General features: G+C 49.0%; 1 protein-coding gene and 1 pseudogene across 1 annotated transcript; one reads left to right on the plus strand and one right to left on the minus strand.

Moving 5' to 3' along the window:
- Positions 1-66: 66 nt before the first annotated feature.
- LOC129163764 (LHFPL tetraspan subfamily member 4 protein-like) lies at positions 67-1,285 on the plus strand (annotated as a pseudogene).
- Positions 1,286-3,208: 1,923 nt separating this feature from the next.
- Positions 3,209-6,467, minus strand: aqp11 (aquaporin 11). The gene is made up of 3 exons (XM_015950670.3): positions 5,864-6,467; positions 5,443-5,559; positions 3,209-4,672 (listed from the first exon to the last, which is right to left on the minus strand). Exons 1-3 carry the CDS (start codon positions 6,456-6,458, stop codon positions 4,572-4,574), a joined length of 813 nt encoding a protein of 270 aa, XP_015806156.1. The 5' UTR covers positions 6,459-6,467; the 3' UTR covers positions 3,209-4,571.
- Positions 6,468-13,238: the final 6,771 nt, after the last annotated feature.

Raw genomic sequence — 13,238 nt, forward strand, 5'->3', positions numbered from 1 at the left:
ATGGGCTGAACGTCACATTCAGCTGTTTGACCTTCACTAACCCAAACCATCCACCAGGGTGGGCGTGTCGTTCCATCTGGAGTCAGTCCCACACAGACCCCCCCCACCAATCCTGGGAGTTTAGGAAGCCAGCAAGGAAGTGGCTAAAACTGCAGTTCCTGCCTCATCCACTAGGTGCTGGCAGCAGTGTGTTAGAAAAGCTGAAATAAGCATGTTTACAGCTGGTTCAGAACCATTCTGGGTCTGGGTCAGGGTTCTGAGCAGCGTGCTGGTGGAGGTTCTCGGCCGGCCCGGTCCCGGTTATCCAAAAGGGTTCAAATGAAGGCAGCTGGACTTCTTTGGTTTCATGAATGGTAAATGGCCTGTGTTTAATATAGCGCCTTCTAGAGTCCTGGAACCCCCCAAGGAGCTTTACATCACAGTCAGTCATTCACTCATTCACACACTGGTGGTGATGAGCTACGATGTAGCCACAGCTGCCCTGGGGCGCCCTGACAGGCGAGGCTGCTGAGCGCAGGTGCCACCGGTCCCTCCGACCACCAGCAGCAGCAGGTGATGGAGGTTAGGTGTGTGGCCCAGCAGAGCGGCGTTTTGTCCATGACTGTTGAAGTGAGTCAGACGCAGGGATAGCTCCAAAGAGGAGAAGAAACTACACCAAACATGTTGCCTTCCCAAGAAGCCTCCAAGATCTACCATGACATTTACACGCACAACTCCCGAGCCATCAGGGTGATGTGGGCCATCGTCAATATGGTGTTCGTCCAACCCTGCTGGATCGGCGAACGACGCGGACCGGCTACTTCGGCCTCTTCCACTCCTGCGTGAGTGAGGAGCCCAGAGCCGGCAGCCAGGAACCACTGCGCTGGCTGCTTCGCCGACTTCAGCTCCGTCCTGTCTGGAGGCTTCAAAGTGGCCTCGGCGTTCGTGCTGCTGTCCATGGTGCTGATCCTCAGCTGCATCGCCTGCATGGTGCTCTTCTGCAACATCTCCACTGTTTACCAGACTCGTGCCTGGATGCAGCTATTGTGCGGTAGGACACACTCATTTCTCTCATTTTCTATCATCCCTCTCAATCTATATCTATCGGGGCTCGAACCTGCAACCTTCTGATTAAGGGGCGAGCACCTGACTCCTGTTTCACCGTCGCCCAAGACAATTCACTTCTCATCTGAGGAGCTTTGTCAGTCCTGACTGGAATATGGGAGAGTCGCGCTCATAAGCTGCAGCTGTCTGTTATTAAACCAGCAGAAACTACTCTGAATACCCCTCCTCTCCATCCCATGATGAGTCATTAGCATCTACTGAGAGGAAGTCGTTGTGCTGACTAGACACAGGAAGGTGTGAGCTAGACTGAAGCTGCTCAGGAATGGGATCCAAGCTGCATTATAGGTACTAGAAAGGTGAAATCTAAGCCCCGCCCCTATTTAAGTGGGTTTTTCACGTTTGACATAGATGGCTTCTTTTACTCCTCTCTCTCCATCTCTCTTCTCTGTCCAGCATGTGTCCTTGTGCTTCAGGTGCAGGTGGACCGCAGAGTCCTGACCTGAAGAGGTGGCTCTCCTGTGTCGTGCCATGCTCGTGTGTAGTTGTTGTTTAGTTTCCCCGATGGAAACATCTGGACAGTCCTCGCTACACTGGACTGCATAAACCACACCACCGAGCTTCTGTTTGGGTTCTGGGTGGACCAGGTTCTGTCTGAGGGTGTTGTTGGGTTAAAGTTTACTGGGATGTCGTGTTTGGAGAAGATTCTTCTAGGTTTCTCTGGGACTCCTGCCACGTGTGGGATGGTGGTTGTCCTTTTCTTTGCTGGTTGCTGCTTTGGATGCTTTTCCGGACTAGATTTGACAAAGGCCCAGGTCGGGTATCTGAAGTTCTGGAGAGCTTGTGTTTTCCTTCAGTCTTTGTGGGAACGTTCTCGGCCCGATGGTGTAAAGTGCTGATGACTGACAGCTTGTGCATCGGGGGTGATGCGAGTCCAGATGCAGATACTGGTCTGTGTGCGTTCAGATGGACATTCAGGACCAGTGGGTGAAAAACCCACACAGACGGATGCTCCATGTCACTGGCCTGTATTTATCGGGCCTTCTAGAGCCCTGGAACCCCCCAAGGTGCTTTACAGTTTGTTACTCCTCGGATGAGAAGCGAAACGTCTTCAAGAAACCAAAGTCCAGTTGCTTCATTTGAACCCTTTGAATCCTGAAGGTGAACATCTGACCTTTGACCTCAAACAGGCAAATCAGTAAAGGGTAGAAGAAGAAAATATCGTTTCTATAGCGCCTCTCAAGATAAAAACCACGAGGCGCTTCACAAGAACAAAACATGTAAAAATATAAAAAAGAATTTAGAAAATGTTTAAAAATATATTTAAAATGAGCAAAAATAGACAATTGTGATTAAAAATGTTAAGAAAGAGAGAGAGTGAACAGGAAAGAGGGAAACCAGCTGTGAGCCAACAGCAGCTCACTAGTATTTACTCAGGCCATGTTAAATACGCAGGTGTGATGTAAAAGAGCAGCAGTAGACCAATGATTGGGAATCACATCTGAGGGTCATGACCTCAGCAGCAGCACAGGTCCAGATTTAACAGCCAATCAAAGCTGGCAGAAGCTGTAGGTAGCATAATCGTAGAGAAGTTGTTCTGCAAATATTTCACCCGTAAAATCCGACTTCAGTCTACAACGGTGAGACTCTAGAGGCACGAGTTACATCATCTGCATGTGGTGCAAGATCCTGGTTCTGGTCTATAGGGCCTTACATGGACAAGCACCATCTTACATTGGTGATCTTCTTAGTCCCTACACCCCCAGCAGGTCCCTGAGGTCCAGTGTGCAGCACCAGGCTAAAGGTCAAAGGTGACAGATCATCTGCTGCTGCGGCCCCCAGACTCTGGACCTCTCTCCCCCTGAGCCTGAGATCAGTGGACTCAGTGGTCTCCTTTAAACTCACCTGTTCAGGCTCAGGTGGGACCGTCATCACCTCCCTCTCCTTGCTCCACCTTTCCTTATATTATTATTTTTTATCACATCAACATATTTTAAATCTCTTTATGTATCATTTTGTAGTCGCGCGCCTCGTGATGTCTACCTTGAGACGCTGTGTAAGGATTGTTTCCTGTCTTCAGGGTTTTAGCTCCCAGGCTGTTCTCTATGCAGCCCTTTGTTCCTTCAGTCGTGTTTTTAACACATAAAATAATCTGGATTGAAAGACCTTTATGCCAGACTTGGGTTTATTGTTTTAAAGGGGTAACCCAAACCCATCTGCAGCATTCGACACGATCGATCATGACATTTTGATCACAAGACTTCACACTTGGGCTGGCATTTCAGGCACTGCCCTGGATTGGTTTAGGTCATACTTTTGTAACAGGTCTGCTAGGGTCATGTTGGACGGCTGTTCATCCGAGTCACAGCCTCTACGTTGGGGTGTCCCACAAGGTTCAATTCTCAGCCCGTTACTGTTCAACCTCTATATACCGCCCTTAGGAGCCATTTTCAGAAAGCACGCTGTCTCATACCATCTTTACGCTGACGACTGTCAAATCTACTTTTCATTTAAGCCAACTCAATCAATGAAAGTTCTGTCTGATTGTATCCTTGAGGTCAAGCAATGGCTAGCTGACAACTTCCTCCATCTTATTGACTCCAAAACTGACTTAATCGTTTTCAGTCCTTACAGTACCACGGCTACTCATCAACCTGACCTCAGCTATCTCTCACCTAATGTATCCTCTGTAATCTCCAACCTTGGAGTAAAAATGGACCAGGCTCTGAAGATGGATGCTCTCCACTGGTTGCCCGTGCAGTTCAGGATAAACTTCAAAATTTTGCTTCTCACTTACAAATCCTTGAACCATCAAGCTCCTCCATATCTGTGTGAACTTGTCCATTACTACAACCCGCCGCGTGCTCTCAGGTCTGAAGATAAGCTCCTCCTAGCTGTTCCCAATGCACGTTTAAAAAGCCGTGGAGAGAGGGCTTTCTCTGTCTGTGCACCGAAGCTGTGGAACGCATTACCACTGTTAGTGAGGCTAGCACCAACAGCTAGCATTTTTAAATCACGCCTGAAAACTCACTACTTCAACCTAGCTTATACAACATAATTATGAACCTCACTGACATCTGCACTGTTTAAAAATGGACTTTACAATTATCGACTTCCGTATTATTGAGGTTCTTTGTAAAATGTTTTTCCTATTTTTACTTCACCCTGTGTCTTAATGATTTTTAGCTGTTATTTTTGGGAATTTTGTTGTATTTCCTTTTTATCTTTTATCTGTGTTCGACATGTTTGTATAACGCCGGTTTAATTAACCAACATTTTTAGTGTACAGCGCCTTGTTTGGTTGTAATGCCTTGTGAATGCGCTTTATAAATAAAATTGGATTGGATTGGAAATAGAAGAAAATATTTGAAAGTCACGAGAATAAAAATAGAAACAAATAAGTCCTACAGGATCCAGACAGACGTAGATCAGAGTTCGATGGACTGTTTGTGCTGCAGCTGGAAAATCCCCATGATGATGTCATCAACAGCCTGTTGGAGCAGCTGATGGCTCTGGGTGGAACGCCACGCTCACGTCCTCTTCTTGGGTTGCAGTGGCAGGTAAAGAGACTGTGCTGCAGGTGAGAACACCTGGCTGAGTTGATCAGACAGCAGCACCGAGGCCAGCGTACCTGCATGGACCAGAACAGGAGAGTTTAAATAGGTGATCCCTGTAAGGCAGCGTGGTTTGCTGCTTTATCTTGTATGCTTCATGTTCGTCAGCGACTTCTCCTGGTTTAGGCCCGTGTGGGCTCAGATGGAAGGTAGAACCGCCAGAGTCAACATGAGCTTTGATTATTATGTTCAGTTATTAGGACAATCAGGTGAACATCAACTATTAACCTGGAGACTCGCCTTTACTCTCTTGGGCTAGGCTAACCCTAACACCCGAGCCTTTCAGAGGTACAACTCATCAGTGGGAGCAGGGGCGGATTTAGCAATTTGGGGGCCCAAGGCGAACACAGACACGGCCCCCTTTCACTCAGTTTTCAACAATCTTACCTTTAACTGGATTTGTGAAACTCTCCCCTTCTGACACGAGTTACTTTCCATCTTTATTAGTCCTCCTCTAGTTTCCGGTCTGTCTCTCCCTTTGAGTGCGTTCTCCTTCCTGTCAGCGCTCCTGTGCTTTTGCCTTTCTTCTTTCTATTTTGGTCTGTTTTCCTCCCGTTACACATTTTCCTTTGTCCTTCCTTTCAGCTTCCTTTTGATTACATAGAAAACAACGTGACTTTCACAAGTGAAGATAAAAGCTTTTTAAAGCGAGCTGCTGCTTTCTCTTATTGACCCACGAGGATAACTCCATGTCATGCTTCGTGTTTTGATGACCGCTTCGAGTTTGTTACAAGTTACAAGTTTATTCCTACTGTAGGAATCAGAAAAGAACTGAAGTCTCTCCTACCCAGAACCGGGCCGAGCCAGAACACCACACAGTTCTCCAGAAAGGAGGTTCCACTGCAGAGGAACTGGGTGGAGAAGGCCAAGGCGGGGTTGGACACGGCTCCTGTCACGCTGCCACCTAAACACACACACACACACACACACACACACACACACACACACACACACACACACGCACGCACGCACACGCACACACATTACCAGGCTTTTACCTGCAACATACCCCTCTCAGCAGAATCACCCACAATGCTTTGCAGCAACAACAAAAGTTCGAAAAGCAGAAAAGTTGCTGTTTGGGAGCTTGAATGAAAGTTTTAGTGAGGTCACTAGTTTATTCCTAAATGTTCTGGTTACTCCATAAACCAACAGCTGTTGCTACAGAAACACCTCCTGTAGCCTAGGTAACAGCAGCCCCACCGTACCTGCGGCAGCCACCGTGGTGATGATGGCCGCTACAGCGTGCACGCGGTATTTCTCCTGCAAAGCCTGCGTGTGCGTGACCACAGTCTGAACCGCAAAAGCGCACGCGAGCTCCGCCGCGGTGGCCTCCAGCAGGGTGGTGTGCACTTGGCTGATGCACCGGAAACCGAGCATCTTCTGTCGCACGTGCAGTCCCGACAGCCCCAGACACCACACCACCGGTAAGACCGCACGTGCCAGGATGGCAGCGGCGAACTGGCACGCAATCCGCCGCAGTGCGCAGCCACCTGAGAGTCTCGCGTGGTACACGCGCTCGATCAAGCCGCAGGGGTTACCGATGCCCCCCCTGAAAGTGAGCCCATGGACCACTGACGCCAGGTACGTCAAAGTGCGCGCGAGGTGAGGGTGGATCCCTCCCACCTCGGAAAGCAGCCTTAGCTCGTGCGAGCAGCAGCACAGCTGGAAGGTGCACGCGAGCTCCACCGCGTAGCCGGTGTCCGCGACAGCGGCGGTCCGGAGCAGCAACCAGAGGGTCACGTGGCTCAGCAACACGATCAGCACGAGCACCGACATGGACACCGCCAAGTCCGCATCCATGTCGGCGGATCTCCGGTCCTGAGGCTGGGGCTCACCGATGCTGCTCTGCCTCCTCTCCCGGACCGGTGGGCGACGGATCCATCCATCCTCCCGGTAGCTCACGTGGTGCGGAAGTGACACACACACACACACACACACACACACACACAATTCTAGTTTATTAGCCCCAAATCAGGACCTGAGTCGTCTCATCAAATGAAGGCCATTCACTCAGCCTGACGGGGAGAGAGAGGAGCTGCTCACCGATCATCTGTTAAACCAGCAGAGGAGGAACCGGATGATGGTCGAGCACCACACAGTCGAACAACACATCAGCATTTCTGTTGCCCCTTCCTGAGCTGTAATTGATCTCAAAATCAAAGGATGCCAACTGAGTGACCCAACTTGGCAGATGACAAGGGCTATTAGACATAAGCTTAACCTTTTTCCAAAGACGCTGGGGTGAGTAATCCAGCAGGGAGGCCAGGGTGCCCAAACAACGCAGCAATGCCCAAGGCCGGATTAACCATATGGGCATGGGCAATTGCCCAGGGCCCACGAACTCTAAAGGGCCCAGGGCATCAAGGGCACGAGCAAAATACTGTATCTGTAATCTCCCGCTTTATATTAAACTAGTGTGACTGTACGTCCTGTTTTCCCCGGACATGTCCACTTTTCACTCTCTGTCGGGGGGGGGTCTTCTTGTACTGATGTCCGGCTTTTCATCCAGGAGCAGAGATCGAATTATGGGGGAGTTAGATATCCTACACATCCAGGGGAGCCGGAAAAAAAGTTTTCTACATTACATCATTTATGGACTCTTCTGAGCAGAGAGCGCAGCGCTCCAGGCAGCTGCTTCCAGCGCACGGTCAATTCTCAAAGTGGCGCAACCAAAAAACTATAATTAGCACACGATGGTTCATGTCCGCACATGTTCTCTACTTTCTGTCTTATTTGTGCCTGAAGCGCTCTGCTACTGCGGAGCTCATCACCTGTGCTGCGGTGATGTCACCTCACTGACGCAGCATCGAAACGCGCTCTCCGCTTTGCGGTCAGGAGATCTTTGATCTGCTCAGAAGTAACTGATGAGGTGAAAAAGTAACCCCGGCTTTCCACAGCAGCCGTCAGCAGCACGTTACTGCAGCAGCACGTCATAGCTGCTGATAGGAACCGCTGTGGTCAACAGAACCTTTTCCACCGGAGCCGTCAGCAGCGCGAGTCGGACGCGTCTCAGGAGCAGCATGTCGCGGCCTTTACGCGCCGGTTCTATTTTCTACGCGCGACGCCTCTGAAACGGGTCAAGTTCGACATTTTTGGGGAAGGAAAGACAGGAAATCGGACGCGGAAATGGCGAGAAGCTCTCGAGATTTTCAGAATAAAGAACGTACTGCCTTCCGGTTGCTTTACTTTAAAAAAAGTTACTAACTGCGGCCCCGTGAGAAGTTATCACCTAGTTAGCGGTCTCCTTTGTTTTTCAGGTCCGTATTGGCGATTATAAAACGGACAGAACATAAAAACACAAACATTTTGGAGCCATGTTGTAGTTTTCTCCTGCTTGTTGTTGTGTTTACTGACGAAGTCACTCGTGAGACTTCGTGCTCGGTCGGTGACAGCTGCTCTCCTGCTGCTTCGCGTCTTGTGGGAAGGGCCAAGCAGCAGCTAGACGTGCTGCTGCAGTAACGTGCTGCTGACGCCTCCCGTGGAAACCCGGGGTAAGAATCCAGGCAGCAGATTTTCTGGAGAGTTTAGAGGAGATGCAGGAAGATGAGAGACAGACAGGACAGGAAATAGTTCAATAAAAACAAGAAAACAAAGTAAAATGTAGGTAGATTTATCTCCACTACACGTTTTTACCAGTAAAAAACAATAAGTTATACACATGTAATATTTATACATCTGATACAATTCAGATCACCTTCAAAACTCAGTCACACACCCAGGGCCGTTTCAAGACATTTTGAGGGCCAAGGCAAAATGACCCCCCCCCCCCACACACACACACACACACACCACCACACACACACGCACGCACACTAAATATCAATCCTACTTTTTGGAAAATAATAAGCAGTTTGTGCATACAAGAGAATTTAAGAGAATTTAAGGCGAAGCGCTCGCACATACTGTGTCATTGTGTTGTTTTTTCTGTATGTGTGTGTGTGTGTGTGTGTGGGGGGGGGCAGATGACAAGGGGTATTAGACATAAGCTTAGGGCACCAAAATAGCTAGCAACAGCCCTGACTTCAGGCACATCCCTGAATACACCTTTTTCCCTCGAGGCTTGATCGCAGCACACCCTAGTGGCCAGTGGTGACCTCTGCAATTTGTGGATTCTCTGAAAGTTTCCATGGAGTGTGTGACAACTTATTTTTTCATTGATCCTATCGTCTAATCTCACAGCTGAAACAAGCATTCTTAATAATCTGTGCACAGGAAGCGTACCGATGCTGTAGTAAAACAAAAGGTATTATAATTTATTATTAATAAAACCTTGTTGCTGCACTAAAGTAGAAAAATGAGATTTTGCAGTAAATATGCTAAATATTTACATATAAATTGTTTTAAAGCCCTTTTATTGGCAGAATCTGATATTAATTTAATTCTTACAACAAAATGGGTCCCAACATGGTTTGTGTGGCGTTGCCATAGTGTGACGTCATAGGCACAGATCCCCTGTCCTCTTGTTTGGAAATGGAAATATGATCACCCTACATTAAACAAACTGTCCACCCGGGCTTTTTTGCTGCACAGAGACGCTTCGCTGCCTACGACTGAATGTCAGTTGAGAGTCAGTCTCATGCAGACTGACCAATGAAGAGAGGGCCTCAAGTTAAGACCCTCTCCTCATTGGTCAGTCCACACGAGGTGGGTCAAAGGTTACCCTGAGCGGGTTACGTGATGTCAGGCATTCAAGTATTGAGTATATTTACTGCATATTACAGTACAATATTCTGTATGTGACCACATTATGGTGATCCTTGGGTCGTGATGATGGGGCCCTTGAATATTGTTGCCCAGGGTACAACAAAGTGTTAATCTGGCCCTGGCTATGCCTGTGTACTGCTCTGAGCACGAGGTGGCCACACATTTCATTGTGCCTCCTGGGATGCAGATGCATCAGTCGTTCCAGCACTTTAACCATTACTGAGGTTCATTGAGGAGCGTCTCTCTTAAGCTGGTGACACCTCGGCAATGCCTGAACAGCAGGCTCAGGAGCCTCAGACACAAGCGTTGGTCAAACAAAGTCAGCCCATGCTGGCCAAAGCATTCGCTGTAGCATTTGTGGATGATATTCATTCGTACTATGCCAGTTAAACCAGAGGTTCCACTTGGAGGTCCTTAACCACCAACACACCACAATTTGTTAGTGATCTACGCAGGGATTCCCAAAGTGTGGTATGCGCACCCCTGGGGGTGCGCGAGCTGCCGCTAGGGGGTGCACGAGGTGAAAAGTGTAATGGCTGCGGAGCTCAGAGAAGTCTGTCATATGTCACCATTAGTGTAGAAACTCATTTGTGGGTGGGCCTAAGAAAAAGTAAGTGGGCCCAATAAATGTAATTGAAAACAAGTATATTTTGCTTGCGTGTGTGTGTGTGTGTATGTGTGTGTGTGTGTGTGTGTGTATGTGTGTGTGTGTGTGTGTGTCCTCCACATGTGCCCTAGCTTCATAATAACAATGCTCCGAGCTTCAGCGCTCTGGCCTGCGTACGCCGATATGTTCCGTATTTGATCATTTTTAACGGTGTTGGAGGAATCTGAAGGTGGCGAGTCATTCTGGCAGATTGTAATTAACACCTGTCTCATGCAGGTGTTCTGACGTTGTAAACCTCACACACAGAACATTGTGGATGTAACTAAATAACAAGAAATGATTCCCATCCAGGCTATTAACAGCGCGCTGAAGATCTGAAGTTCAGAGTGCGTCTGTCAGAGGTCAGACGCGTTCCAGCAGAGCCACGGCTCACGGGTGCACAAGTGAGCACATCTGGGCTGGACAGAAGTCATTTTACAACGTTGGTTTAAATAGCGCCAATAACGAGACGCGGTGACTGGAGCGGCTGTGCCGCGCGCACACACACACACACACAGACACACACACACACACACACACACACACACACACACACACACACACAGACACACACACACACACACACACACAGATTCAATAAGCGCACACGCTGCGCAAACTCCGGTGTGCCGTCAGACTGAATGGTGAGCGCTGCCTTCTCTGTGATAAAAACTTTTAAGAGGTTTTATAACATTTTTCATTCCAGGTCAAATTAAGATATTAGCTTCTACTTTGGGATGACGTATTAAAGTCGGGTCCGCTCCAGCCAGTGACTCCGAACCTGACTACAACCCCTGTTGCAGCATTTGTTATTCCAGTCAGCGTGACAGCGGATCGCAGATTCAGCCACACCATAAAACAGCAATAAGTCTGTCTGAGGCAAAAGTGAACATCATGGCTATATCTTTTTGTGCGAACGGCGCTGGCGGCGCGGAGCACCTCCTTTGCCTCCGCGAACACATCAGACTACAAACACGCACATTACCAACTCCGGAAGACGATCAAAGCAGCCAAACGTGAGTACAGAGACAGCGTGGAGCAACAGCTTGACAACCCCCGGAGTATGTGGCAGGGACTAAACACAATCACAGACTTTAGAGGGAGAACCAGCACACCGCAGACCACGGCCTCTCTGTGTGAGGATCTAAACGCCTTCTATGCCAGATTCGACACAGCGAACTCCATGAGACCGGACAGTGAGCGCACCGCGGATGACGTCAGCGCGCACACTGTGTCTGAAGAGGATGTGCGGAGGTGCTTCAGGAGGGTGAACGCACGCAACGCTACTGGTCCGGACGGGATTCCCGGCAGCGTCCTCAGGTCATGCGCGGGTCAGCTGGCTGGAGTGTTTACACACATCTTCAACCTTTCCCTCTCTCTGTCTGTAGTCCCAGCCTGCTTCAAAATGGCCACCATTGTCCCTGTACCCAAATCCTCCACCATCTCCTCATTGAATGACTGGCGACCTGTAGCCCTGACCCCCATCGTGAGCAAATGCTTCGAGAAGTTGGTCAGGGACTTCATCTGCTCTGCACTGCCCGATTCACTGGACCCTCTACAGTTTGCGTACCGCCACAACAGGTCCACTGATGATGCCATAGCCCTGACACTCCATGCTGCCCTGTCACACCTGGAGAAGAGGGACACGTATGTGAGAATGCTGTTTGTAGATTACAGCTCAGCATTCAACACCATCGTTCCCTTGAAGCTGGACAGGAAACTGCAGGATCTAGGACTGAGCAGCTCCCTGTGCAGCTGGATCCTGAACTTTCTGTCTGACAGACGCCAGGTGGTCAGACTGGGCGGCACCACCTCATCCCCCGTCACACTGAACACTGGTGCACCGCAGGGGTGTGCGCTGGGCCCTCTCCTGTACTCACTCTACACCCACGACTGCACGGCCACGAGAAACTCCAACATCATTGTGAAGTTTGCAGACGACACCACAGTGGTGGGTCTCATCACCAATCTTAGAGCTGCGGAATGGAAATGGCGCAAAACAAGAGATCCTGGTGATCAATTGAAATGTCATGAATTACTGTCCTCATTATCTGCCAGCATCACTGATGCAAAGAAAGCTTTCTACACTGACAAAATTCTCAGCTCTACTGACTCTCAGAAACTATTTTTGACATTCAAAACTCTGCTCACCCCTCCGTCTCCACCTCCTACCAACAACCTATCAGCTGACACCTTTGCCTCATTCTTCACTGACAAAGTGGCAGCTATAAGCAAACAGTTTACTCAACTGGCCACTCCTGAACATTCACTCCCACAAACTCCTTCTAGGCCAACCATCTCAGGCCCTACTGCTTCATTTTCCTCTTTCTCCCCTCTCACTGAGAACTGTGTGTCCAAGCTTCTCACGTGCAGCCGCCCTACTACATGCCCACTGGACCCCATTCCGACTAAGCTGCTCCAAGCTATTGCTCCTACAGTAGCCGCAGCAGTCACACATGTGATCAATGCTTCACTGACATCCGGTACATTTCCCACCTCTCTCAAGCATGCTCAGGTTAAACCGCTGCTAAAAACAAAACCCATCTCTTCCTCCAAATCATGTGGAGAACTACCGACCTATCTTTCTCCTCCCTTTTCTGTCCAAAATCATTGAAAGGGTGGCTTTCAAGCAAATCACAGAATACCTCTCACAAAACTGTCTGCTTGACCCTTACCAGTCTGGGTTCACAAAGGGCCACTCCACTGAAACTGCTCTGTTAGCAGTGATGGGATCCTTAAAAGAAGCTAGAGTGACTGCCAAATCCTCAGTGCTTATCCTGCTCGACTTATCGGCTGCATTTGACACTGTCAACCATGGCTTCCTTTTGTCCACTCTCTAGCATGGGCATCACAGAGAAACCACACGCCTGGTTTGAATCGTACCTCACAGGACGATCATTCAGAGTATCTTGGCTTGGACAGTCCTCTACCATGCACCATCTTGCCACAGGAGTCCCCCAGGGCTCTGTACTAGGACCTCTTCTCTTTGCCATATACACCACCTCACTGGGTGAGATCATTCGATCACATGGCTTCTCCTACCACTGCTATGCAGACGACACCCAGCTCTATCTGTCATTTCCACCGGACGACCACACTGTTTCTGCACGAATATCAAACTGTCTCTCTGACATATCAAAATGGATGAAATCCCACCATCTCCAACTCAACCTCTCTAAAACTGAACTACTTGTCATCCCAGCAAAACCATCCATACAGCACAATATCTC

This window comes from Nothobranchius furzeri, chromosome 13, assembly GCF_043380555.1.
Source record: "Nothobranchius furzeri strain GRZ-AD chromosome 13, NfurGRZ-RIMD1, whole genome shotgun sequence".
Classification (NCBI taxonomy): Eukaryota; Metazoa; Chordata; class Actinopteri; order Cyprinodontiformes; family Nothobranchiidae; genus Nothobranchius; species Nothobranchius furzeri.